This window comes from Microcaecilia unicolor, chromosome 2 (genome assembly GCF_901765095.1).
Source record: "Microcaecilia unicolor chromosome 2, aMicUni1.1, whole genome shotgun sequence".
In the NCBI taxonomy this organism is placed as follows: Eukaryota; Metazoa; Chordata; class Amphibia; order Gymnophiona; family Siphonopidae; genus Microcaecilia; species Microcaecilia unicolor.
Genome location: NC_044032.1, coordinates 56,743,009 through 56,766,749, shown reverse-complemented (window position 1 = coordinate 56,766,749; position 23,741 = coordinate 56,743,009). Strand labels below are relative to the sequence as shown.

At 45.5% G+C, this 23,741-nt stretch overlaps 1 protein-coding gene across 1 annotated transcript in view; it reads left to right on the top strand.

Annotated features, from left to right (window-relative positions):
- MBD2 (methyl-CpG binding domain protein 2) overlaps nucleotides 1–23,741 on the top strand; it is a 133,083-nt gene that overhangs the window by 18,578 nt on the left and 90,764 nt on the right. Inside the window, exon 2 of the mRNA XM_030192953.1 lies at nucleotides 21,623–21,782. Within this exon, the coding sequence (XP_030048813.1) occupies nucleotides 21,623–21,782 (160 nt within the window). The remainder of the gene's footprint in view (nucleotides 1–21,622; nucleotides 21,783–23,741) is intronic.

The following is a 23,741-nucleotide window of genomic DNA, read 5'->3' as shown; positions in this document are numbered from 1 at the left end:
AGGTGAAGGGAGCACCAGTATGTGGGCACAGTGGATTTCTGGTGGGTTTTGGAGTGCTCACAGTTTCATCCACAAGTGTAACAGGTAGGGGGAGGTAGAAGCCTGGGTCCACCTGTCTGCAGTGCTCTGCACCACTACTAGACTACTCTAGGGACCTGCATGTTATTCTAATGGACCTGAGTATAACATCAGACACTGGCAAGTAATATTTTAATCACATTTTTTGGGATGGGAGGGGGTTAGTGAGCACTGGGGGAGTAAGGGCACCTTTTTGTGTGGAGTGGAGGAGTAGCCTAGTGGTTAGTGCAGTGGACTTTGATCCTGGGGTAGTGGGTTCAATTCCCACTGCATCTATTGGTTATAAAAACAGGTCTAGCTCAAAGTGACTAAGTTTTAGTCCTGGATGTTTTTGTTTTGTTCCATTATTGCTGAAAGACGTCCATGTCTTAGGAATGCCCAAGTCCCGCCTTGAACACGCCCCTGACACACCACCTTGAGATTTAGACGCACTTCTAATGGACTTCAGAGAAAAATGTCTAAAAGAATTTTCAAAAGTATTGATTTGAACGTTTTTGTGAGAAAAACGTCCTAATGCAGACTTAAGTCACTTTTTGGAAGTTTTTCTCATTTGAAAATGTCCCTGACAGGCACCTTGGGCCCAACAGAAATCATAAATCCTAAAAAATCATATTTTCCAAGAAAACAAACTGAACATCATGTCTGCTTACCCCTTACTGTGAATCATACAAAAACCAAAAAGAGACAAACCACCCTATGTGAAGCCAATAGAAAAGTCAAACAGAGTAGGAATGGACTACAGGTTTTGAACAAAAGGAGGCACTCGAGGCAAAACGCAGGAGCCCTTACCGCCTCCTAAATAGGTTTCAGTAAGGGCTCCCTCGAGAAATGACCGCACAGCAAGTGGCTAAGTTACTGCACGGCTATTTTCTTTTTTTTTTTTTTAAAGCCTTTTACCCGCTGCAGTAAAAGGGGGCCTCAGTGCACGGCAAAACCTTGTGCTAGTGCTACCTCGGGCCCCCTTTTTATCATAGCATGATAAAAGGGTCCCTTAATTTGATGAAATCCAAAAATCTACCAGTAGACAGAATGGGGAGAAGCAGACCTCCAAAGTATGCTCACACAACTTACCTAGAAGGATCTGAAGGGTAACCAGGGGACACTGTGATCCCTGAGGAAGGCACTCGTGCCGAAATATGGATTCATGTTGGGTCTTTTTGCTTGTTTGCGCTATTCTCAGCAGTTTGAGAAATACTGTTTTGACCTACTGTACTTTTTATGTCTGTTGGTGGACATTGCCAATTTTTTCTGATTTGATTAAATGATTAAATTATTATTGACTTTTAACCTCTAGTGCCTCTTTTCTCCTTTTGTTGAAATCCTGTATCCCATCACTACTTGGATTGACTTTCCTTAGCGTCCCTCTGGACCGGCCCAGAATGTGGCTGATGGGTTGTGCACGCCTTCCAGCAGGTGGATACTGAGAAAAAAAACTGTGATTCTAGAGAGAGCCAATAAGAGCCCTTGGCAACAAGAGAAAGATCCAGTAATCTCAGTCTCCAGCAGGTGGAAGGTGGTGAGCCCTTACTACTACTACTATTAGCATTTCTATAGTGCTACAAGGTGTACGCAGCGCTGCACAAACATAGAAGAAAGACAGTCCCTGCTCAAAGAGCTTACAATCTAATAGACAAAAAATAAATAAAGTAATCAAATCAATTAATGTGAACGGGAAGGAAGAGAGGAGGGTAGGTGGAGGCGAGTGGTTACAAGTGGTTACGAGTCAAAAGCAATGTTAAAGAGGTGGGCTTTCAGTCTAGATTTAAAGGTGGCCAAGGATGGGGCAAGACGTAGGGGCTCAGGAAGTTTATTCCAGGCATAGGGTGTAGCGAGACAGAAGGCGCGTAGTCTGGAGTTGGCAGTAGTGGAGAAGGGAACAGATAAGAAGGATTTATCCATGGAGCGGGGTGGGGTGTAGGGAAGGACGAGCCCTTCAGTCTCATTCTTTATATTATATTTGTTATGTTATATTATATTATATTCTTTATATTTTTTCTGTTTCTTGCTGTAATTCTTTTAGTTCTAATATCTTGGTTTGGGTGAATCTATTTTTTCTGTGCATCCGGATCTATCTATCTATCTATCTATCTATCTATCTATCTAGCTATCTAGCTATCTAGCTATCTAGCTATCTAGCTATCTAGCTATCTATCTATCTATCTATCTATCTCCTTGTCATCAACAGCAGATGAATCCATTAACTGATGGGTTGTATCCGCCTACCAGCAGGTGGACATAGAGAACACAGTGACTCAGGACGGCCAGCCCCTTCTGCCTCAGTATATCTCTATCTCCCAGCAGGTGTGGGCGTCGCTTTAGCAGCTCCTGGATTTCTGCCTGTGGAGGCTCCTGTGCTTTGCCAGTAGAGCAGGGGTGTTGTGCCCACTTTGAAGGCATCCTTGGTTTTGTTCCCTGTCCCTGTCTTACCCCATACCCCCATCCTCTCGGAGTTCCTCTGTTGCTGCCTGCCTCCAACTTTCCTCACAGTGTTAAAAAAAAAAATAGGGCGCGCTTTTACTGCGCAGCTATTCTGAGGCTTTATCCAGAGATTCTGGTTCTGTGCAGCGTGATCGGAGCTCGTTGACTCGGTCTTCTGAGGTGAGAGTGGTGCCCAGCTCCTCCGGGGAGGTTCCCGCAGACAGCGTTCTGTGCGGGCTAAGTTTTGGTGCGAAGCCGCCATTTTCTATATTTCCGTCCAGTTGGGCGATGGCTGCTGAAGGAGTTAAGCGCTGCTCCCGCTGTGGTAAATGCAGGTCAACAGCGGGGCTTTGCAGTACGTGCTCCTTAGACGCTCGTGCTAGTACGGGCATGGCAAACAGTGATTCTTCCCGCTCGATGGAGCTGGCAGCGGGCACCATTTTGGAAGCGTCGCATGACTCGACCCTCGCGGTGGCAGAGGAGTCTGAGTGCAGGGGGACGCCTCGTTCTGAGGCTGCTAGAGGAGCTCCTTCCTCCGCTTCACCTAATTCGGGAGTGGAGGGCCAGGGTGAGTTTTTCTACCCTGAATTTGTGCTGCTGATGCATAAGGCCTTCATGTTAAAGAGAGCTCTGCCGGAGGTGTCTGACACTTCGTTGCGGACTGGATTCCCTCCAGGTTTTGATAGCCCAATTTTGGCTCCTGATTTTGGGGCTTCCCCCGAGCGTTGGACTGATGCTAAACGTAGACGGGTAAATTCCCCGTCAGAGTGTGGCGCCGCTCCCTTTCCCCCCCCCCGTGGTCAGGCTATGGGGAGTCTGAGGGTTCTGGCAGGCCTTCATGGCCGGATGATCCAGATGAGGGTCCCTGTTTGCCACAGGACTTGGATGATTCTAAAGCGGTGCGGATTTTCCACTGCGACGAGCTGCCAGCGCTCATTTCTGACGCCTTGCAGGCCCTTTCTATTGAAGATCCAGCCAAGGGCGATGCTGCCTCTGTTAATCCTTATTGCTAGTACTAAGAAGCCTTCTTGGGCTTTTCCTGTGCATGACTCCATCCAAAAGCTTATTACTGCTCAATGGTCTGACCCTGATGGGCCTTTGAAGGTTGCCAGGGCTATGGGTCAGCTTTACCCTCTGAGTGAGGATCACTTGGCCCCTTTGGGGATGCCTAAAGTGGATTCGTTGGTCACAGCTGTGACTAAAAGACCACTCTCCCGGTGGAGGGAGGGGTCGCTTTGAAAGATATGCAGGACCGGCGGCTAGAATCAGCGTTGAAGCGGTCCATTGAAATCTCGGGCCTTTCCTTACGGGTGGCTATTTGTAGCTCCTGTGCAGCCCGAGCCTGCCTTTCCTGGTTACAGCAGGCGATTGATCAGCCTGCGGATGGTGCGGGGTCCTTCACTGATGGAGTCTGCCCTGTCCTTTTTGGCTGATGCCCTTTATGATTTGGTCAGTGCTTCAGCTAAACAAATGTCTGTGGCAGTTGTGGCCTGCTGCCTTCTCTGGCTGGTGAGGTTACCCTTTCGGGGCCTTCTGCTGTTTGGTGAGGAATTGGAGAAGATTGTTAAAGACCTAGGGGACTCTAAGTCCCAGCGGTTGCCTGAGGATAGGCTGAGGCCTTCTTCCAAAAGTCCTGTTTTTCCCTCCTCTTCCAGGCCACGTTTCCGCGAAGCTTGCAGATATCGCCTAGGGCACTCTGCTGGGTTTTCTCAACATGCCTGTTTTCAGCAGAGGAACTCCTTTCGCTCAGAAAAGCGTTCCGCAGCAGCCGGGCCACGGCCAGGAGTTAAGGGGTGTCCTCCACAATGATGGAACGCCGGTCCACTCGTCGATTCCTGCAGTAGGAGGTCGTCTTTCCCTCTTTCTCGCGGAGTGGACCAAGATTTCTTCGGATCAGTGGGTCCTCGACCTGATCAGAGAAGGTTACCGATTGGAATTAGGTGCCCCAGTGAGAGACGCCTTTATGGAGTCCCGATGTGGCACTGCCGTCAAACGGGCGGCGGTAGAGGAGACCTTGCAAGTCTTGCTGCACCTCGAGGCAGTGATTCCGGTGCCTCCCGCCGAACGCGGCTACGGTTGCTACTCCATTTATTTTGTGGTACCTCGAAAAGGCAGGTCGTTCAGACCGATCCTCTACTTACAAAGAGTCAATGAGGCCCTAAGAGTGCATCACTTTCGCATGGAAACCCTGCACTCCGTCATTGCGACGGTACAGCCAGGAGAGTTTCTCACGTCTCTGGACCTAAAAGAAGCGTATTTGCACATACCTATTTGGCCTCTGTATCAGCAGTTTCTCCGGTTTGAGGTTTTGGGCCAACATTTCCAGTTTCTGGCCTTGCCTTTCGGCCTAGCCACAGCTCACCGTACCTTTTCCAAGGTGATGGTGGTTGTAGCTGCTTTTCTCAGGCAAGAGGGTATCAGAGTTCACCCTTATCTCGGCGACTGGCTCATCAGGGCGGATTCGGCAGACGAGAGCCAACTCGCCACGACCAGAGTTATAATGGTTCTTCAGACTCTGGGCTGGGTGATCAATTTGCCCAAAAGTCACCTGACCCCCTCTCAGTCTCTCGAGTATTTGGGGGTCCAGTTCGACACGGCCTCAGGGTTCATCTTTCTCCCCGACCACAGGCGATGCAAGCTTCAGAATCAGGTCCGTCTGCTCCTTCGGATGCTTCGTCTTCGAGCTTGGGACTTTGTTCAGATCCTGGGATCGATGACGGCCGTGGAGATGGTTCCCTGGGTGAGAGCTCATATGAGGCCGCTGCTGATTGCTCTGCTCCAGCAATGGTCTCTGATTTCCCAGGAATACCAATGCAGACTTACGTGGCTCCCTGCGGCCCGGCACAGTGTGGATTGGTGGCTCTCCGACAGGATGCTGCACCAGGGAATGCCACTCGCACTTCCTTCTTGGTGCTTGGTGATAACAGATGCCAGCCTTTCTGGCTGGGGAGCTCATTGCCAGGGAAGCTATGCTCAGGGTCAGTGGTCACCCTTGGAAGCAGGGTGGTCCATCAATCGCTTGGAACTGAGAGGGATATTCCAGGCTCTTCTGGCCTTCCACAAGACTCTGGAGGGGCTTCCTGTCTGTGTTCTGTCAGACAATACGACAGCGGTGGCCTACATCAATCGCCAGGGTGGCACTCCGTGCAGGGCACTGGCCGCGGAGGCCGCTCAGATTTTCCTCTGGGCTGAGCTCCACTTGCATCTGCTGTCGGCAGCTCACATAGCAGGTCAGAGCAACGTGCAGGCCGATTTCCTCAGCAGACATCAAATCGACCCGGCGGAATGGGAAATGGCAGAAGTTTTTCTTCAGATTTGTGCCAAATGGGGGACTCCCGGATTGGATCTAATGACATCAAGTTCAAATGCCAAAGTCCCTCGCTTTTTCAGCAGAAGGAGAGATCCTCGCTCGGCGGGGTTGGATGCACTGGCTCAACCCTGGCCCCCGGGCCTCCTGTATGTGTTTCCTCCTTGGCCCTTGATAGGGTGAGTCCTACTGCGGATTCGACAGCACCGAGGCTTGGTAATTCTCATCGCTCCGGATTGGCCAAGTCCGTGGTATGCAGATCTCCGTCGGATGCTGGTGGAGGCTCCATTCCCTTTGCCTCTGGTACCGAACCTATTGGTTCAGGGTCCGGTGATGATGGAGGACCCCTGCCAATTTGGTCTTACGGCCTGGCTCTTGAGAGTGTGCAATTACGAGACAAGGGCTACTCTAACAAGGTCATCTCTACTCTCTTGCAGGCCCGCAAGCGGTCTACTTCCACAGCTTATGCTCGGATCTGGCGCAAGTTTGAGGCGTGGTGTGTTTCAAAGATGATCACACCCACGCGGGCTACAGTCTCGCCGATACTGGACTTTTTGCAGGACAGCTTACAAAAAGGCCTGGCTTACAATTCCCTGCGAGTTCAAGTAGCAGCATTGACATGCTTTTGATGGAAAGTCTCTGGCTTGTTCCTTGCTGCGCGTCCGGACATTGTCCAATTTCTCAGAAGGACGGTTCGGCTCCGTCCTCCCGTGTGGTCGCCGTGTCTGGCCTGGAACCTGGGGCTGGTGTTGAAGGCTCTCCAGCGTTTGCCTTTCGAGCCGCTTAGGCGGGCTTCTGAGAAGGATGTGACTCTCAAGACAGTCTTTTTGGTGGCCATGACATCAGCTAGACGCGTTTCTGAGCTTCAGGAGCTTTCCTTTCAGGATCCTTTTCTACAGTTCTTGGAGTCCGGTGTAACGGTACGGACAGTGCCTTCCTTCCTGCCTAAGGTGGTTTCAGCATTTCACCTGAACCAACCCATTTTTCTACTTTCCTTTTCTAGGGAGGACTTTCCGGATTCCTTTGGGCAGTTGCATCTTTTGGATGTACGGAGGACTCTGTTGCAGTATCTACAGATGTCAAATGACTTAAGGACTTCTGATCACCTTTTTGTATTGTTGATGGGTCCTCGATGCGGGGGTCCGGCGTCTAAGGCCACTATAGCCCGTTGGCTCAAGGAAGTCATTTTTTCTGCATATCTGCTTTCAGGACGGTCTCCTCCTGAAGCGATTAAAGCGCATTCCACGAGAGCGGTTTCCTCTTCATGGGCTGAGACGGGTGTTCTTTCTTTTCATGAGATCTGTTGTGTGGCTACTTGGGCTTCTCAGCTCTCGTTTGTACGGAATTACAGACTGGATGTTGCAGTGAAGCAGGACGCGCATTTTGGTGCGCAAGTACTTGCTCGCGGAGTTGCCTGTTCTCACCCTACGTAGGGAGTGCTTTTGTACATCCCATCAGTTAATGGATTCACCTGCTGTTGATGACAAGGAAGGGGAAAATTAGGTTCTTACCTTGGTAATTTTCTTTCCTTTAGTCACAGCAGATGAATCCATGATCCCTCCCCGTCTGAGTTTGTATTTTGTTCAGATCTTTCATGCAGATATTGTAGCTCCTCGGGAGGAGTTGAAGACAAGTTCTCGGAGTTCTACATGGTGTTCTATTGCAGGAGGTTGAGATTGTCCCTCCTTTGTTTATTGCTCCGGTTCTGGGGCGTTTGTTCACTGTGAGGAAAGTTTATGTATGTTGCCTTTCTTATTTACTCTGCTTTGGAAATTTCATATACTGAGGCAGAAAGGGCTGGCCGTCCTGAGTCACTGTGTCTTTGTGTTCTCTATCTCCACCTGCTGGTAGGCGGATACAACTCATCAGTTAATGGATTCATCTGCTCTGACTAAAGGAAACAAAATTACCAAGGTAAGAATCTAATTTTGCCTTCTAATCTAGTATTTGCATATCGTGGAAATGTTGTAATGATTTTTATAAATAAATGCTGTCCATGTTGTGCGTCATCTATCATGACTGTGAACTCTTATACACAGTCCAATGTTTAAAGTTAAAATATTCTAGGAAGCCAATTGTAAAGCAAGAACAAACAAAAAAAAAACCTTGCTGGTAGATGGAATGATATGAATAACTGGTATGAAGGCTGTGAACTGTCAACTGGATTGAGGTGAAAAGGTAGCGGTTGAGTTGGCTTTCAGAGAGAAAAGGAAACAGGAGTTGCAGGTTTAGATGAGAGTTGATATATATTTCTCTTCTCAAAATGAAGTCCAATCTCCTAGAACCCACTGCTTCTTGCCCTAGAATTGACTGACCAATGCAAAGCTTAGAAAGCTGTATAGGGACAGAATTGTTTCCAATACAAACATTAGGTAAGAGTATAGCATACAATTGCTCTTTATACAGATCCATAAGTAAATGTAGAAACCTAGAAACATAGACCTTCTGGTCTTTATCTACCATCATGTTTTGTCTAGTCTGCACATCCACATTAACTGTTCAGTTTTACAATCCTTTCCTGTTCTCATTCTTTACGCTTCTTGCATACTTCCTTTAATTCAGATACTTTCCTAATTGCCACCTCTAATGGGAGGCAGTTCCATGGATCTACCACTCTTTCGGCAAAGAAATATTTCTGTAGGTTACTGCTGAGTCTGCTCTCTTTCACTTCATCCTATGATCCTTTTACTCCAAGGCCATCTCCTTGTTGAAAGTGGCTTGCTACTTGTACATATACAGTGCAATCCGCTTAAGTGCAAGGGTCTGGTACCAAAGAAATACATGCAGTTAACAGGAGCGTGGACTTAACCGTTGTAACCCAAAGAGACTTGACATCTGATAAACATATGTACAGTACTGTTTATTATACGTACAGTATATAGTCTTCGTTAACTGATGTTATACAGTCTCCGTTAACTGACGTTAGGCTTACTTGAAGTAATCAGTCATAGTCCTCTGTACACTCTTGTGTCTGTGAGTTCCATAGACTACATCTGCCAGACGGTAAAAACTGTCATAGCACTGACATCCAGTGGCCTCCAGATAGGCCTGCACGGTGTTGAGACTCTCCAGCGCTCTTGCAAAAGTGACAGGAGGTTGTTGAATTTCGTCAGCATGTGCCCTGCTGCTCATTTCATCATCTGTTTCATCATCAGCCGTTGCCTACGTGTAGGTGCATATCTCGACATCAGTGCTGTCATCAGCTGTTTGTAGATTGTAATCAACAGCTACGTAGTGATGAAACTCCTCTTCAGTAACAGCAGCTGGGATATCAATAGCCTGTTCATCTGACACATTTGCAACAGCTGCATCTGGTTCGTCCCTCTCCACATCCCTAACAAAGCTTGCCCGCTTGTAGCAGTTCACAATGGTTGCCTGTGTAACATGATTCCAGGCTTCTTTCTGCATATGTAGGGAATCCAGCAGTGATAGATTACGTGCCAGTTCAACAGCACGTTTATCCTTGCCAGTCTGGTCATCCATAACGCTCATCAGATGACGTAGAACAAGAGCCCGATAATGATTTTTGAAATTGGATATTATGCCCTGATCCATAGGTTGTGGCCACATCATATGTTTTAGAGTGATTGGAATAAAGTCTTTTGACATCAGATGATGTTTTTTCTGCTCTTTGTGGACTGCTTGCTATTGTGCAGATTACGGTTTCCTCTTCTTGGATTTCCCTCATTTCTTGTTGTTCCACTTTTCTGCTAAGATTTACATATTTAAATCTTTAAATATGACCCTATATGCTTTAGGGCAAACAGTCTCATTTTCAAGAGAGATAGACGTCCAAAAAGCGACATGTCAGCATTTGGACGTTTATCTCACAGAAACATCCAATCAGTATTATTGAAACCTCTTTTTGGATGTCTTTCTCTGAAGTCCGTCAGAAGGATGTCCAAATCTCAAGGGGGCGTGCCAGTGGCATGTTCAAGGCGGGACTTGGGCATTCCTAAGATATGGACATCTTTCAGCAATAATGGAACAAAACAAAGATGTTCAAGACTAAAACTTAGATGTTTTGAGCCAGACCTGTTTTTATAGTGAATAGCTGCAGTGGGAATTTAACCTACTTCCCCAGGATCAAAGTCTGCTGCACTAACCACTAGGCTACTACTCTACTCCAAACAAAAGGTGCCCCAAATGACCACTGGAGGTAATCAGGATCACCTCCCCTTACTCCCCCAGTGGTCTCTATCCCTCTCTCTCCCCCCCCCCCCAAAAAAAAAATGTGATTAAAATATTACTTGCCAGACTCTGATGTTATACGCAAGTCCATTAGAATAGCAGGCAGGTCCCTGGAGTAGTCTAGTAGTGGTGTAGTGTACTGCAGACAGGTGGACCCAGGCTTCTACCTCCCCCTGCTTGTTACACTTGTGGAGGAAACTGTAAGCCCTCCAAAACCCACCAGAAACCCACTGTATCCACATATTAGTGCTTCCTTCACCTGTAAGGGCTATGGTAGTGGTGTACAGTTGGGGATAGTGGGATTTGGGTGGGTTTTGGGGGGCTCAGCAGACAAGGTAAGGGAGCATTTGTACGTGGGAGCATTTTATAAAGTCCACTGCAGTGCCCCTAAGGATGCCCTATTGCTTTCCTGGGATGTCACTTATCCTCTATTCTACCTGATGCCAAGCTTTCTATGTTTTTTATAACATCTGAGCCTTGTGTCTGTTGTTTATCAGTAGATTCGGGCTTTGAATTCAGATCTATAGATGAAAAGGAGGTCTCATTACATATGTCTAAATATCAGAGTGCTATTTTTTCATACTTCATAGCAAGAGTGTAGATTCCCTAATTACCTGTCCCAATGTAACTGAAGCTTTTACCTCCTCAGTGCATGTAAATGGTTTCATTCCTGTGCGGATTCTCTGATGCCATGTGAGGCTTTCTTTCCAACCAAAGCTTTTACCACACTCAGGACATGTAAATGGTTTCACTCCTGTGTGTATTCTCTGGTGCATTGTGAGGTTTACCTTCTGACCAAAGCTTTTACATGCAAATGGTTTCTCTCCCGTGTGAACTTTCTGATGCACTTTGAGATTTACATTACAACCAAAGCTTTTACCACACTTAGAAGATGTGAATGGTTTCACTTTATTGTGGATTTCTTGTGTATTTTGTACATTTTGCATTTGAATGTATTTGTTTGAAAATGGACCAAAAAATAATAAATCCAAATCACAAAACATTTTTCCAAACAGCATTTTCAAAAGGAAAAGATAGACTTTTATTTGTAGAAAATGACCTTTCCTGTTCTGATTTTCGACGTTTTACAGAAAACGTCCAAATTCAGACTTAGATGTCCTATCCAAAAATGCCCCTTGTGTATTTGACTTGCCCAAAGTCACAAGGAGCAGCAGTGGGGATTGAACCCATGTTGCCAGGCTCAAAGCCCGCTGCACTAACCATTAAGCCACACCTCCCCTGTTTTAGATGTCTTGTATTTGGACATCTTTTGTTTGAAAATGGACCAAAAAAAAAGGATGTCCAAATCGGAGGACGTCCATAGTATTTTCGAACACAAAAGATAGACGTCCATCTTTTTCAAAAATGACCTTCTTTCCTGTTCAGAATTTGGACATCTTTGTAAAACGTCCAAATTCTGATTTAGACATTTCTTTCGAAAATGCCCCTCAAAGACTGCCGACTATTTTAGTAGCCACCTTCTCAACCAACTCCATCTGGTTTCTATCCAGGGTTCATTGCCTACCCCATTGGGCACTATAGAAATTGAAGGGAACAGAAGAGGGATAGCATAAAAGAGTATGACCTATCAGCTGACAGCATAAGCCAAACAAAATGGATCTAAAATGTTAAAAAATCTGAGGTCACCAGAGCCTCGCCAGGAAGCAGATACCCACATTTTGGGGACAGCACAGGAACATATCATCTTTCTTGTGATCTCCAGCTTGTTCTTTTTTTTCAAAGAGGGCAGGGTAAGGAGTTCTGATTATGCAGTAATATCCGTGACTATCTAGTCACTCAAAAATCCTGATCCAAGAAAATGCTTCATTAACCTTCAGTGCTAATACAGTCTTTCAAGAACTCACCCTTTATTAAGTTTGCAGCAGTTTTTATCTGTGAGCTGTCAAATTGTGTGGTATCAAGAGATGGTATCATGGAGCAGATGGTAGTGTGGTGAGCTCTGTGCCTAGCAGCTTGTTTCAATGGCTGAATTGCAGGGACAACATGGTTAAGTGCAAGGACAATCTCAGTACCTTGCTGTTGGAGGCTGGATTATTCCTTTCTCTGCAGAAACAAACAATTGCCAGATATGTCGTTCTTGCTGGCAGGATGTTTGAGAGAGCAGTGTGGTGATGGATGAGCTTGCTAGGACCAATGTGAATGTCTTTCTCAACTCCATGTCTCGTGAGACACTCCTCCCCCAAAAGGCCTGGGAAAGCTGGGGTACTTCCTTTTGTACCAGCTGCATATAGTTTCTCTGCTGCTGCACTTAGTGCATAGTAAAGTATTCTTCTATGCCATAATTTAATGGGCCGTGCAACAGCCCAAAAGCTTTGCACTTACTGTGCATTACGTTTTGCATCTAAAGCACTGTAAGTGAAAAACTTTACCACACTTTAGCAGAAGGGCTTCTCAGTTTAGGAATGGGCATTCATTTTCAATGATATGATGTACATAAGAATAGCTATTCTGGGTCAGATCAATGGTCCATCTTGCCCAGTATCCTGCTTCCAGCAATGGCCAATTCAGGTCAGAAGTACCTGACAGAATTTCAAATAGTTGCAAGATTCATGCTACTGATCCCAGGGACAAGCGGTGGCTTCCCCATGTCTATCTCAATAGCAGACGATGGATTTTTCTTCCAGGAACTTGTCCAAATCTTTTTTAAACCCAGATATGCTAACTGCTGATACCACATCCTCTGGCAACGAATTCCAGAACTTAACAGTACATTGAGTGAAAAAATATTTCCCCCTGTTGGTTTTAACTTCCTTGAGTGTCCCCTACTTTTTGAAAGAGTAAAAAATCGATTCCCTTTTCCCTATTCTACACCACTAAGTATTTTGTAGACCTCAGTCCTATCCCTCTCAGCCATCTTTTCCAAGCTGAAGAGTCCTAACCTCTTGAGCCTTTCCCATAATAGTATGCACTGTTTGCAAAGAGGGTGCCCATTGCACATGCATAAACTATTGTGCATACGCTCATAGTTTGCCCCTGTAATAGAAAAATGGACAAACAAAAGCAAATAAAATGAACATTCCTGGAAAAGAACATAGAACAAAAAATTTCTGGCTGCTCATCCTTGTCTCAGTTCTACAAGGAAATATCAAATTCACTAATAAAAAAATTGTTATACAGTGTAGGTTAAAACTAAGGAAGGAAAGAGGAAGTCATTAAGGCCATAGCTGTAGAAGTTATTTGACTTGGAAGAGGCACATACTCAAAAGAGAAATGTAGAAATTTTTTTGCAGAAAACTTTAAGATGTTTCTAGTCACACCATAACTTGGAGCTGTCTTCCAGGTGGTTGGCACTCAGCTGATTTCTTGACCCATCACCTTTTTGTACCTGAGCATATCGAGGAACTGCAGTAAGCTGCTAGAGCACTGACCAGAAGGAACAAGAAATCCCTTGGTGTTCTAAGCCCCAGCTTGCATAGAAAATACATGTTATTAAAAGCATTTTCTCATTGGCATGGCAGAGCTCGGTGTATTCACATGAGTCTTTATGATCAAACTTTCATAACCATCTGTCAGTCTCCCTTTTTTTTTTGCCTCCTGAAATGAATCACTGGTTTCTGTTCATTTTTTAGAGGGCACGTGTCCACATCACTATAAACCATAGTCACAGTATGATACCAATTAACACTATTGACAGACAGAGGCATTGGGAGCTAAATTCCTTTTCACAGCCTTTTGTGGTGGTCTCTGCAGAGCAGCATTTCATTGCCACTGTTTGTGCTCTTAACTGTTCTGTGGATAAATGAACCCTTTTGGCTTCAGTGTTGTCAATCTAGATTCTTTTAGTAAGACTTAATCCATGAGAAGAAATGATTCGCCTTTATGCACTGTATACTGTTCTCAGTTTGTGATTGTGCATTTTAACCTGGCTAAGTTTTGAGGTAGCCAACCTGAAACCTTCCGTTTTTCCAATATTGTCTGCTATCACTAATTAGATCGCTCTTCTTAACTGTAAGAAAAGAAATTTTAGAGAGAGGATGCGGTGTAGGTTTCTGAATTCTAGGTCTCCTGGGTTCTCCTGGAGTACAGAAGGGAAGAGAAGGTTTACAGGAAAACTTCAACTGTCTTTTGAATTGAAAGATGGCTTCTCCTTTTCATTTTCTCTCTCTCTCTCTCTCTCTGTAGCTTATAACACATGTAAATGTGTTTGGTTTCTGTAAATTTCTCACTTTCCAGGAATTTGTGTTCTATATACTAAGCAGATGAATTTAGAGTTCGTGAAAGTGAAACCTTGAGTCTTAACTGATGCTGTGGGAGAAATTAACTAATAGCTTATTGAGAGGTCCTGGTGAATGAAAGAATATTTTTAAGCCAATCTGTCTCTTCTGCCTCAAAATGTTTGCAGTGCTGCAGACCTTGACATCTTTTAATCTCTTTAGACACTGTGGGAATGCTTTTGCTTTTGCATAGGTACACTAATCAGCCTCTGAGACACTGATTTATTGCCTTTATAGATGATGCTGAATGATGATTTTCTGCTTAGTATACAGGTTTAGAGGACAGCAAAAATATAAATGTCTTGTGGGCCCTATAAATGTAAAATCCCCATTTTCCTTTAGTCCCCCCCCCCCCCAAGTGGATAATGTTGGGAAAGATTTGAAGACAATATATAGAAGACTAGTAAAAAAGGCCCGTTTCCGAAACAGATGAAACGGGCGCTAGCAAGGTAATTCCCCCCCCCCCCGCACCACCTTCCCTCCCTCCCTCCCTCTCTCTTGAGTTCCAGACCCCCCCTTGGCGCATCACCCAAGCCCCTACCCCCCCCTCGGGCACATAAACCCCCTCGCCACCCGCAGCCGCCAATGCTAACGCTGTCTGGCCACTGCTGCTTCTCCTGTTGAGCAGCAGCGGCCTGGACAAAAAGAAAAAAAGCAAAAAAACATTTCAAACCTCAAACAGTGCTCCGTAGACAGCCAGCTGGCATTGGTTGTCGTCTCTGCAGCCGCTCCTCCTCTCCCCTGTGAAGTCGCTGCGCTCCTCCGGGGTCTTCCTCCAGGGGCAGTGACGTGCAGGGGAGAGGAGGAACGGCTGCAGAGATGACAGCCAATGCCAGCTGGCTGTCTACGGAGCACTGTTTGAGGTTTGAAATGTTTTTTTTGCTTTTTTCTTTTTGTCCAGGCCGCTGCTGCTCAACAGGAGAAGCAGCAGCGGCAGACAGTGTTAGTATTGGCGGCTGCGGGTGGCGAGGGGGTTGGTGTGGCTGAGGGGGGGGTATGGGCTTGGGTGATGCGCCGGGGGGAGGGGTTTGGGTGATGTGCCAAGGAGGGTGCGGGCTTGGGTGATGCGGAGGGGCTTGGGTGTTGCGCTGAGGGGGGGCACTGAGAGCTGTTTCCATACTCCTCCCCCTGCCTGGCCGGGGTGTTGATGTTCGTCGGGTGGGGGGGGGGTGGTTTGGTGATGCGGCGGGGGAGGGGGGGGTGTCTGTGTTGCCCCGCTCCCTGCCACTTGCTCCAAAGTGGCAGGGAGCGGCGCACTGACAGCTGATTCCCAGGCAGGGAAGGAGTAGGGAAACATGCTCTGCGTGTTTCCCTACTCCTCCCCTTCCCTTGGAATCAGCTGTCACTGACGTCAGTGCGTTCTAGCCTGCCTAGCAGACCACCTCTGAGGGAGCCACGGTCCCAGGCAGGTTAGAACGTTGGAGGTGTGTATTATTTTATAGGATGCATTTATTTAGATATTTAGCCCATCTTCCTCATTTCCAGTTTTGACTCCATATAGATCTTACAATGTATAAGAACTAATGGAGAACAGTATAATGGTATGAAAAGCATCTTTTCTTAGGTTCCCTTGGAAGCTTGTACTCTCTGTTCATTTACCTATAAAGGGGGTAATTCTATGTAGGGTGCCCAGCTGCAAGTGCACAAATGGGAAATAATGGTAGTTGAGTGCCAAAACAGGGGGAAAGTGACAGGTATGCGTGGAAGTGCACTTAGGCGCTATTCTATAACTGCGAAGGGGGCATTCCCATGGGAGATGTGTGGGTGGGTCATGGGCATTCCCATTGTTTTAGTGCACGCTTTATAGAATACTCCCATTTGCATGCACAATTGCATCATTTAGACGCGCCCATTTATACCAGCCATAGACATATAAGTGGTCGCACATAAAGTTGGGTGCTTTAATGTCATCTTACACTAGTATTCTATAACAGCTTAGGGGCCCCTTTATTGAAGTGCAGCAAGCCCACGCCAATCCAGAACTACCGTCGAGCTACTGCAGGAGTCTAGTGGTAGTCCCCTCCACACGAGCCATTTCTGGCACTACAGGAATTTTACCAATTTTTTAGCGCCAAAACTCAGCCGGCGGAAACCGCTGCCCCAGTTATCACTGGGTCAGTGTGGGAGCCCTTATCACACTGGTTCACTTACCGCATAGCCATTTCTTTTTGCGAAAATGGACAGCCTTTTACCCTTCTGTGGTAAAAGGGGTGGCCTCAGCGCATGTCAAAAACACATGCTGACGCTAGCACATGCCCCCTTTTACTACAGCTTAGTAAAAAGGCCCTTGGGTGCGCTAATGTGCCATTAAAGAATACTAGCTGAGCACCTTAATTTTGGAAGCCAAGGTTTGAGCGCCCTTTATTGAATTGATCCCAAAGTGAGTAACAGGAATACTGTAGTAGTTCTTAACTAGAGAACTTGTGGTCAAAACCCGAATTACTACTGTAGGACACTGGAAATTGCAAGCAACTGTGTTTAGTAGCACTCACTAGATGATGCTTTTATGGAAAACTGCTCTTTAAGCACTTGGTAAACCCAGATGGAGCTACATTTAGAGCCCTAAAGAGCAGTGATATCATTGCACTGGATCTCCAAGAAAGCAGTAGATAATCTACATGGAGGGGCCTCAGTTAAAACCCACATTTTAGTGAGTAAGGGGGGTGAGTTTTTACAACAGTCTAACTAACGTTGGTAGCTTTAAGGATTACTACAAAGCTTGATAATGAGACATAGAATGGAACTGTAATGGTTTGTGAGCAAAACTGGAAGAAATTGCAGAGTCATGGAATCGGAGGTAGGGTATTATTATGGATTAAGAACTGGTTGAAAGATAGGAAGCAGAGAGTAGGATTGCGTGGCCAGTATTCTCAGTGGAGGAGGGTAGTTAGTGGGGTCCCGCAGGGGTCTGTGCTGGGTCCGTTGCTTTTTAATGTATTTATAAATGACCTAGAGATGGGAATAACTAGTGAGGTAATTAAATTCGCCGATGACACAAAATTATTCAGGGTCGTCAAGTCGCAGGAGGAATGTGAACGATTACAGGAGGACCTTGTGAGACTGGGAGAATGGGCGTGCAAGTGGCAGATGAAGTTCAATGTTGACAAGTGCAAAGTGATGCATGTGGGTAGAGGAACCCGAATTATAGCTACGTCTTGCAAGGTTCCGCGTTAGGAGTTACGGATCAAGAAAGGGATCTGGGTGTCGTCGTCGATGATACGCTGAAACCTTCTGCTCAGTGTGCTGCTGCGGCTAGGAAAGCGAATAGAATGTTGGGTGTTATTAGGAAGGGTATGGAGTCCAGGTGTGCGGATGTTATAATGCCGTTGTATCGCTCCATGGTGCGACCGCACCTGGAGTATTGTGTTCAGTACTGGTCTCCGTATCTCAAAAAAGATATAGTAGAATTGGAAAAGGTACAGCGAAGGGCGACGAAAATGATAGTGGGGATGGGACGACTTTCCTACGAAGAGAGGCTGAGAAGGCTAGGGCTTTTCAGCTTGGAGAAGAGACGGCTGAGGGGAGATATGATAGAAGTGTATAAAATAATGAGTGGAATGGATCGGGTGGATGTGAAGCGACTGTTCACGCTATCCAAAAATACTAGGACTAGAGGGCATGAGTTGAAGCTACAGTGTGGTAAATTTAAAACGAATCGGAGAAAATTTTTCTTCACCCAACGTGTAATTAGACTCTGGAATTCGTTGCTGGAGAACGTGGTACGGGCGGTTAGCTTGACGGAGTTTAAAAAGGGGTTAGATAGATTCCTAAAGGACAAGTCCATAGACCGCTATTAAATGGACTTGGAAAAATTCCGCATTTTTAGGTATAACTTGTCTGGAATGTTTTTACGTTTGGGGAGCGTGCCAGGTGCCCTTGACCTGGATTGGCCACTGTCGGTGACAGGATGCTGGGCTAGATGGACCTTTGGTCTTTCCCAGTATGGCACTACTTATGTACTTATTACTTATCAGATCTTGGGCAAGCCTGGGGTAGATATGTTGAGCAGGTGTAGGAAAGGGTTGAGAGGTCAAATAGAAAACATGAAAGGAGATAGATGGTGATGAAGGGAGATTTGGTTCTGGCTTGTGTATGAAATTTATATGCACATCTTCCCAAAATAGACAAATCTCCACTGGGCAGACTGGATGGGCCATTTTGGAGTTTATAGAAAGAAACTACTGTTTATCTGTTCTATTGATGTACAATTAGATTTCACTGTATAGGGAACATGTAATATGTATTCCAGTTAACCTCGAGAAAGCTGGCTGTTTAATAGTGATGTTGTTGAAAGCATAATTATGTCTTGTTTCTCTATAATTACCCTGAAAAAGAGACAGCACTCCTGGGTATCAGGTTGAGTCTTTACCTTGTCAGTGCCTCTGTGACCACATGGGCAAGTCCCTTCATCTCTAACTTTCATGGTGAAACAGAAGTGACTTGTCTGAGGACAAAGTCACAGGCAGGGTAAAGATTAAACTGATACCCTGACGTTCTGTCTCCGCTTTCAGTGTAATTATATGCAAGCGAGACATAATTATGCCCCAAGTGACATCACCATTAAATCACAGGCTCTATCAGTTAACCACATTGTACATGAAGTGTTCCATGAAATCTTAGAATCTGTTTCATTTGATTGCACAGCTGTGTCGATGTTGCTCTCTGCAACATGCATGATTATAGCCAGATTAGAAAGCAGTTCTCTATTAATAATAAAATGCTAAAATGCTTCTCTCTGGCATTCTAACATGCATCTGTTATAGGCTTGCTGCGTTATATGGCAGACTGGGTCACCTGACTGCTCATAATCAACTCCATTAATATCAATGAAGCTACAACACATTACTGCAACTTCTGCCAGTATGTCTGTGGAATACCTGGAGATTGCTGCTAGATTTCTGCTCTCAGCATTGGGTTTAGGGTTAGTAACCTGCCAGAGGCTACTATCACAAAATAATGGTGATATGGAAAGATAATATGCTATCTGCAGGAAGTTTGCATTAGTTGTGTGTGTGAGGGGGTATACGGAACACTGCCCCTCAACCTTAGGAAGGATCCTTCAGATAGCCTGAGGCACCTTAAGGTCGTTGGTCCTGCCCCGGGAGGAAGTGAGCCGGGAGGGGTGGAGTCAGAACCAGGAAGTATACATCGCAGGGCCAGACTGAGCTTAAGGAGGCTCAGAGAAGGAAGAACTGAAGTCCCAGCATATGCTGCTACAACTTATGTTTAATGATCGTGATCTGGCTGAGGTAAGCCACCCTTTTTCCTGATTTGAGAGTTGCAAGCCTTACTCTGAGGTTTGGCTGGAGCCAGACCTGGAACTCGGAGAAGGACAGAGAAGAACTTATAGGCTGTATTTGGGGCATGGCAGCCTCAGACTGTGTTTTGGTAGGGTTACCATATGTCCGAATTTACCTGGACATGTCATCTTTTTGAGGACATGTCCGGGCAACCGGGCGGGATTTGCCAATCTTCCCGTTTGTCCGGATTTCTGGACAAACGGGCAGGCTGGTGGTCGGGCCGTCCTAAAGGACAAATGGGCAGATTGCTGGCCTCCCCTCTCCTTACTTACTACTGCTCTGGTGGTCTAGTGACCTCTTCTGCCTTCGGGGCAGGAAAGAGCCCCCTCTTTCTGCCTGGAGCGCTGCCCTGCATGCATTCTTCCTGTTGCTGATCTCGGCGCCGATTGAAAATGGCCGCCGAGAGTTGAAGTGACCTCGTGAGACTTCAACTCTTGGCGGCCATTTTGAATTGGCGCCGAGATCAGCAACAGGAAGGGTGCATGCAGGGCAGTGCTCCGGGTAGGAAAGAGGGGGCTCTTTCCTACCCCAAAGAGTCACTAGACCACCAGGGCAGTAGTAAGGTAAGGGGGGGGGGGGTGACGGGGTGTGTGGCAGGGGGGAGGGGAAAATGTGACAGGGGGCAGAGCGAGGGTGTGAAAGGGGCGGAGTGGGTGCGGTGTGAAAGGGGGCGGGGTGATGTGTGTGGTGGGGGTGGGGCATGTGTCCTCCTTTTTGGGGGACAAAATATGGTAACCCTATGTTTTGGCCCTGCCAGCCAGAGGCCTGCTTGAGCCTGTATGTACTGAACTAAAGGCGTTTCACCTTGTGTTCCTGGCTTTGTGATGTAACAGGCCTCAGGATTCTGTTAGTAAAATACTTGTTTTTGTTTATATACCTTTGTCCGGCTGTGTTATTTTGCAGGCCTACTCTTAACCCTTGCAATTGATTGTAAATGGCTTTGGGATAGGAATAACTTACTTCCCTTTTGTGAGCCTTGAAAACTCGCTTATGGTTTTTGATCCCTAAGCAGAATTTAGTGCAAATATACATTTTATGCTGTAAACATGTACATGATAATATGTGTAGTTGAAAAGAGCAAGGGATGGCGGTGGGATAGAATGACTGTTGCTTCACAGTTCAGGTTTTGCCTTGGTTGTGCAAAACATCCTTGTCATAGTAACATAGAACAGCATTTTAAGAAAGGACATTCAACTCAGAACATCACATGTGAATGACCATTTCTCGCATATTTTAGAACATGATCTGTTGACATACAGCCAGTTCTAAAATACATGAGACATGAAAGCCCATATGCTGGTGATGTCCAGCACGAGCATACATTTTACAAATGGAAACATCCAAATTATGAACAGGGCCAAACAAGGGACATCCATGTTATAAAATGTCCACATAGATGTTTATGCAGAGCAGAGGGGTAGCTTAATGGTTAGAGCAATGGGCTGAGAACCAGAGGACCCAGGTTCAAATCCCACCAGCTATTTTTGTGATTTTTTTTTCTCTTAAATTCTGAGCCTTCCAGGGACAGAAAAATACTTACTGGACCTGAATATATACCTCTTCAATAACCTTCAGGCTTGTAGGTTTCTTATTTGAAGGTTCATCCTAATCTAACTGGGTTGAAATTGTCTTGATGGTATACAGAACTATTCACTCAGTAGGCACAATAATATCTACAATAGCTATACTCTTCCTTAAATTGGGGAGAGGGTTGGGCCCCTGAATATGTTCAATCCCTGATACAACTCTAAGCCATCACACCAAGGACAAATAGTGGTAGAAAAGAGAGACAGTCCTTTTAGAGCTCTCAACCTCAGCAGCTTTCTGGTAGGTTGTGTAGGGGAGTGTTAGAAGGCATGGGGGTACATAGCCTGAATTAAAAGGGGTAGAACTGTACAAAAATGTTATTTTCTTCTGATTGCATATTAGACTTCATTTTACTATTCATGGGGAGAATTTTAACTAAGAAGTATGTAAGCGTGCACATAGATGCTGAAAGCAAACACTGTCTTGATAAATGGGGATGTATGGAATCTTTCCATTTTTCTAAGGAAAAAGTGGTTGTACTGAAACATTTTCTTCTTCTTTTTCAGTCCAAGTGGAAAGAAGTTCAGAAGCAAGCCTCAGTTATCAAGGTACCTGGGGAACACTGTCGATCTCAGTAGTTTTGACTTCCGAACTGGAAAGATGATGCCCAGTAAATTACAGAAGAACAAACAGAGATTAAGGAACGACCCTCTTAATCAAAATAAGGTTTGTTAGCAGCTCCACTGTGCTTTGAGTTGAACTATGGTATCGAGTTATGCTTATGTGAAGATCTTGTTCTTAAGGGTGCTATTTCATCTAGTATGCATTTGCATCTTTTATCCCATTCCATGAGGTAGTGTATGGAGTCTGTTTGTGCTGTCCATTCATTGTTATATGTCTGTTGCCAGAATATTTTTGTGTCTACTTGGCCTCTTGTTCTGTAGGATGTGTGTTCTTGTATTTGGTGTACTCCCTTCTTCCGCCAGTGTAGGGATAAGTTTAGTTTGTAGTGATCAGTCCAGGGTGTTTCTGTCCATTTAATATCTGTTATTATTAAGTTCTGGTCTGTTGAAAGTTTGTGTGAGATGAGATCAAGTGTGTGCCCTTTGACATGGGTTGCTTGCATTTGTGGCCATTTGAGATCCCATAATTGGAGGAATTCCTTACATTCTCGTGTGTTTGAGTTTTGGGTCTTCTAAGTGAAGGTTGATGTCTCCTATTACTAGTACATTGGAATTGGTTACACATGGAGATGGATCCAAGATGGCGCTTAAAGCTGACGCGCGCGAACTAACCTCTGACACCCCCTAGACTCTGCCACAGTTGAGTTTCCTCGGACCCGGAATGGGAAAGAGGAAAGGAAAGTCTAATTTGCCTACCTCCACAGGCAGGGCAGTTCCACCTCCTCTGCGACAGACGACATTGGAGGAGTCGGGGTTATGAGCGCCGGGAGCCCAGCTGTCTGCTTCGGGAGAACTTTCTGACTTGAGCGCTGAGGGAGTGTCGCTAAGTCCGCCTCCCGTTACAGCACCTCCACGACCTGGGGATGAATTGAGGGCAGCGAGTGAACAGAACGCGGAGGCCGGAAGTCGGACCCCTGCGACTGTGAGTGGGAGACCCCGCTGCCTTTTCGACGCCGATAGGAATAGCGCCCCAGACAGGAATGCTGCCTGAGAGGGAAAACGGCGACTCTACCATTGATCGTGGAATAATGATAAAACCAACAACTGTAACTTTAGATAAACTTTGGGAAGCAATCCAAGGACTGAACTCCAGCCTACAACAGATATCAGGTATTTTACGGGGAGATGTGGCTGAATTAAAGCAGGCTCAAGAAGTGGCTACTGCTAGAATAGCGGAGCAAAGAACGAAAATGGAACTTTTTGATAAAGATTTAAAAGCAGTCAACTCCTCAGTAGCATTGTTGATAAAAAGTAATAACCTCCATCAGCGTAAGATGGAATACTTGGAGAACCAGATTAGGAGAAACAATTTACGTTTTTTAAATTTTCCTAAATCTCCTCTAATTCCAGCACTAGAAATGTTGAAAAAATACCTCAGGGAAATACTGGGTGTCCCTCCTGAGGGTTTTCCACCCATTACTAAAATGCATTATATCTCTGGTGCTGGAACAGGAACTTTTCCTAATGCTCCTCAATCTGGTTTGAATTTAACAGAATTTCTGGAGAGTTCAATGGAGGTTATAACTGAAAGAACTACGCTGCTGGTCACTTTTGCTCTGGAATTAGATCGTAATAACATACTCAAGCTTTATTTTCGCCACATGAACTCAAATTTCCTAGGATCAAAAGTTCAGATTTTTCCTGATTTTGCCAGAGAAACACAAAGAAGAAAAGAATTTCTATCATTGAAGGAGAGAGTTCTCCGAATAGGAGGAACCTTCTTGCTTAGGTTTCCTTGCAAATGCTGTGTTTCTTTAAATTCTATTAATTACATGTTTTTTGACCCAGGGAAATTATTAGAATTTATTTCTTCTAAAGAATAACTGTTGTAGTAGTTCTTGATTGTTAGCGCTTTAATCTCGGCTGCGACATCTGGGCTCTCTCAGCTTTAATTATCGATGAGATGAGTTAATTCTTTTGAATTTATATTTTCCTAGATCTTGGATCATTATATTGTGGACTAAATATATTAAGATATTATGCCTGTTTTTCTTTGATTTAA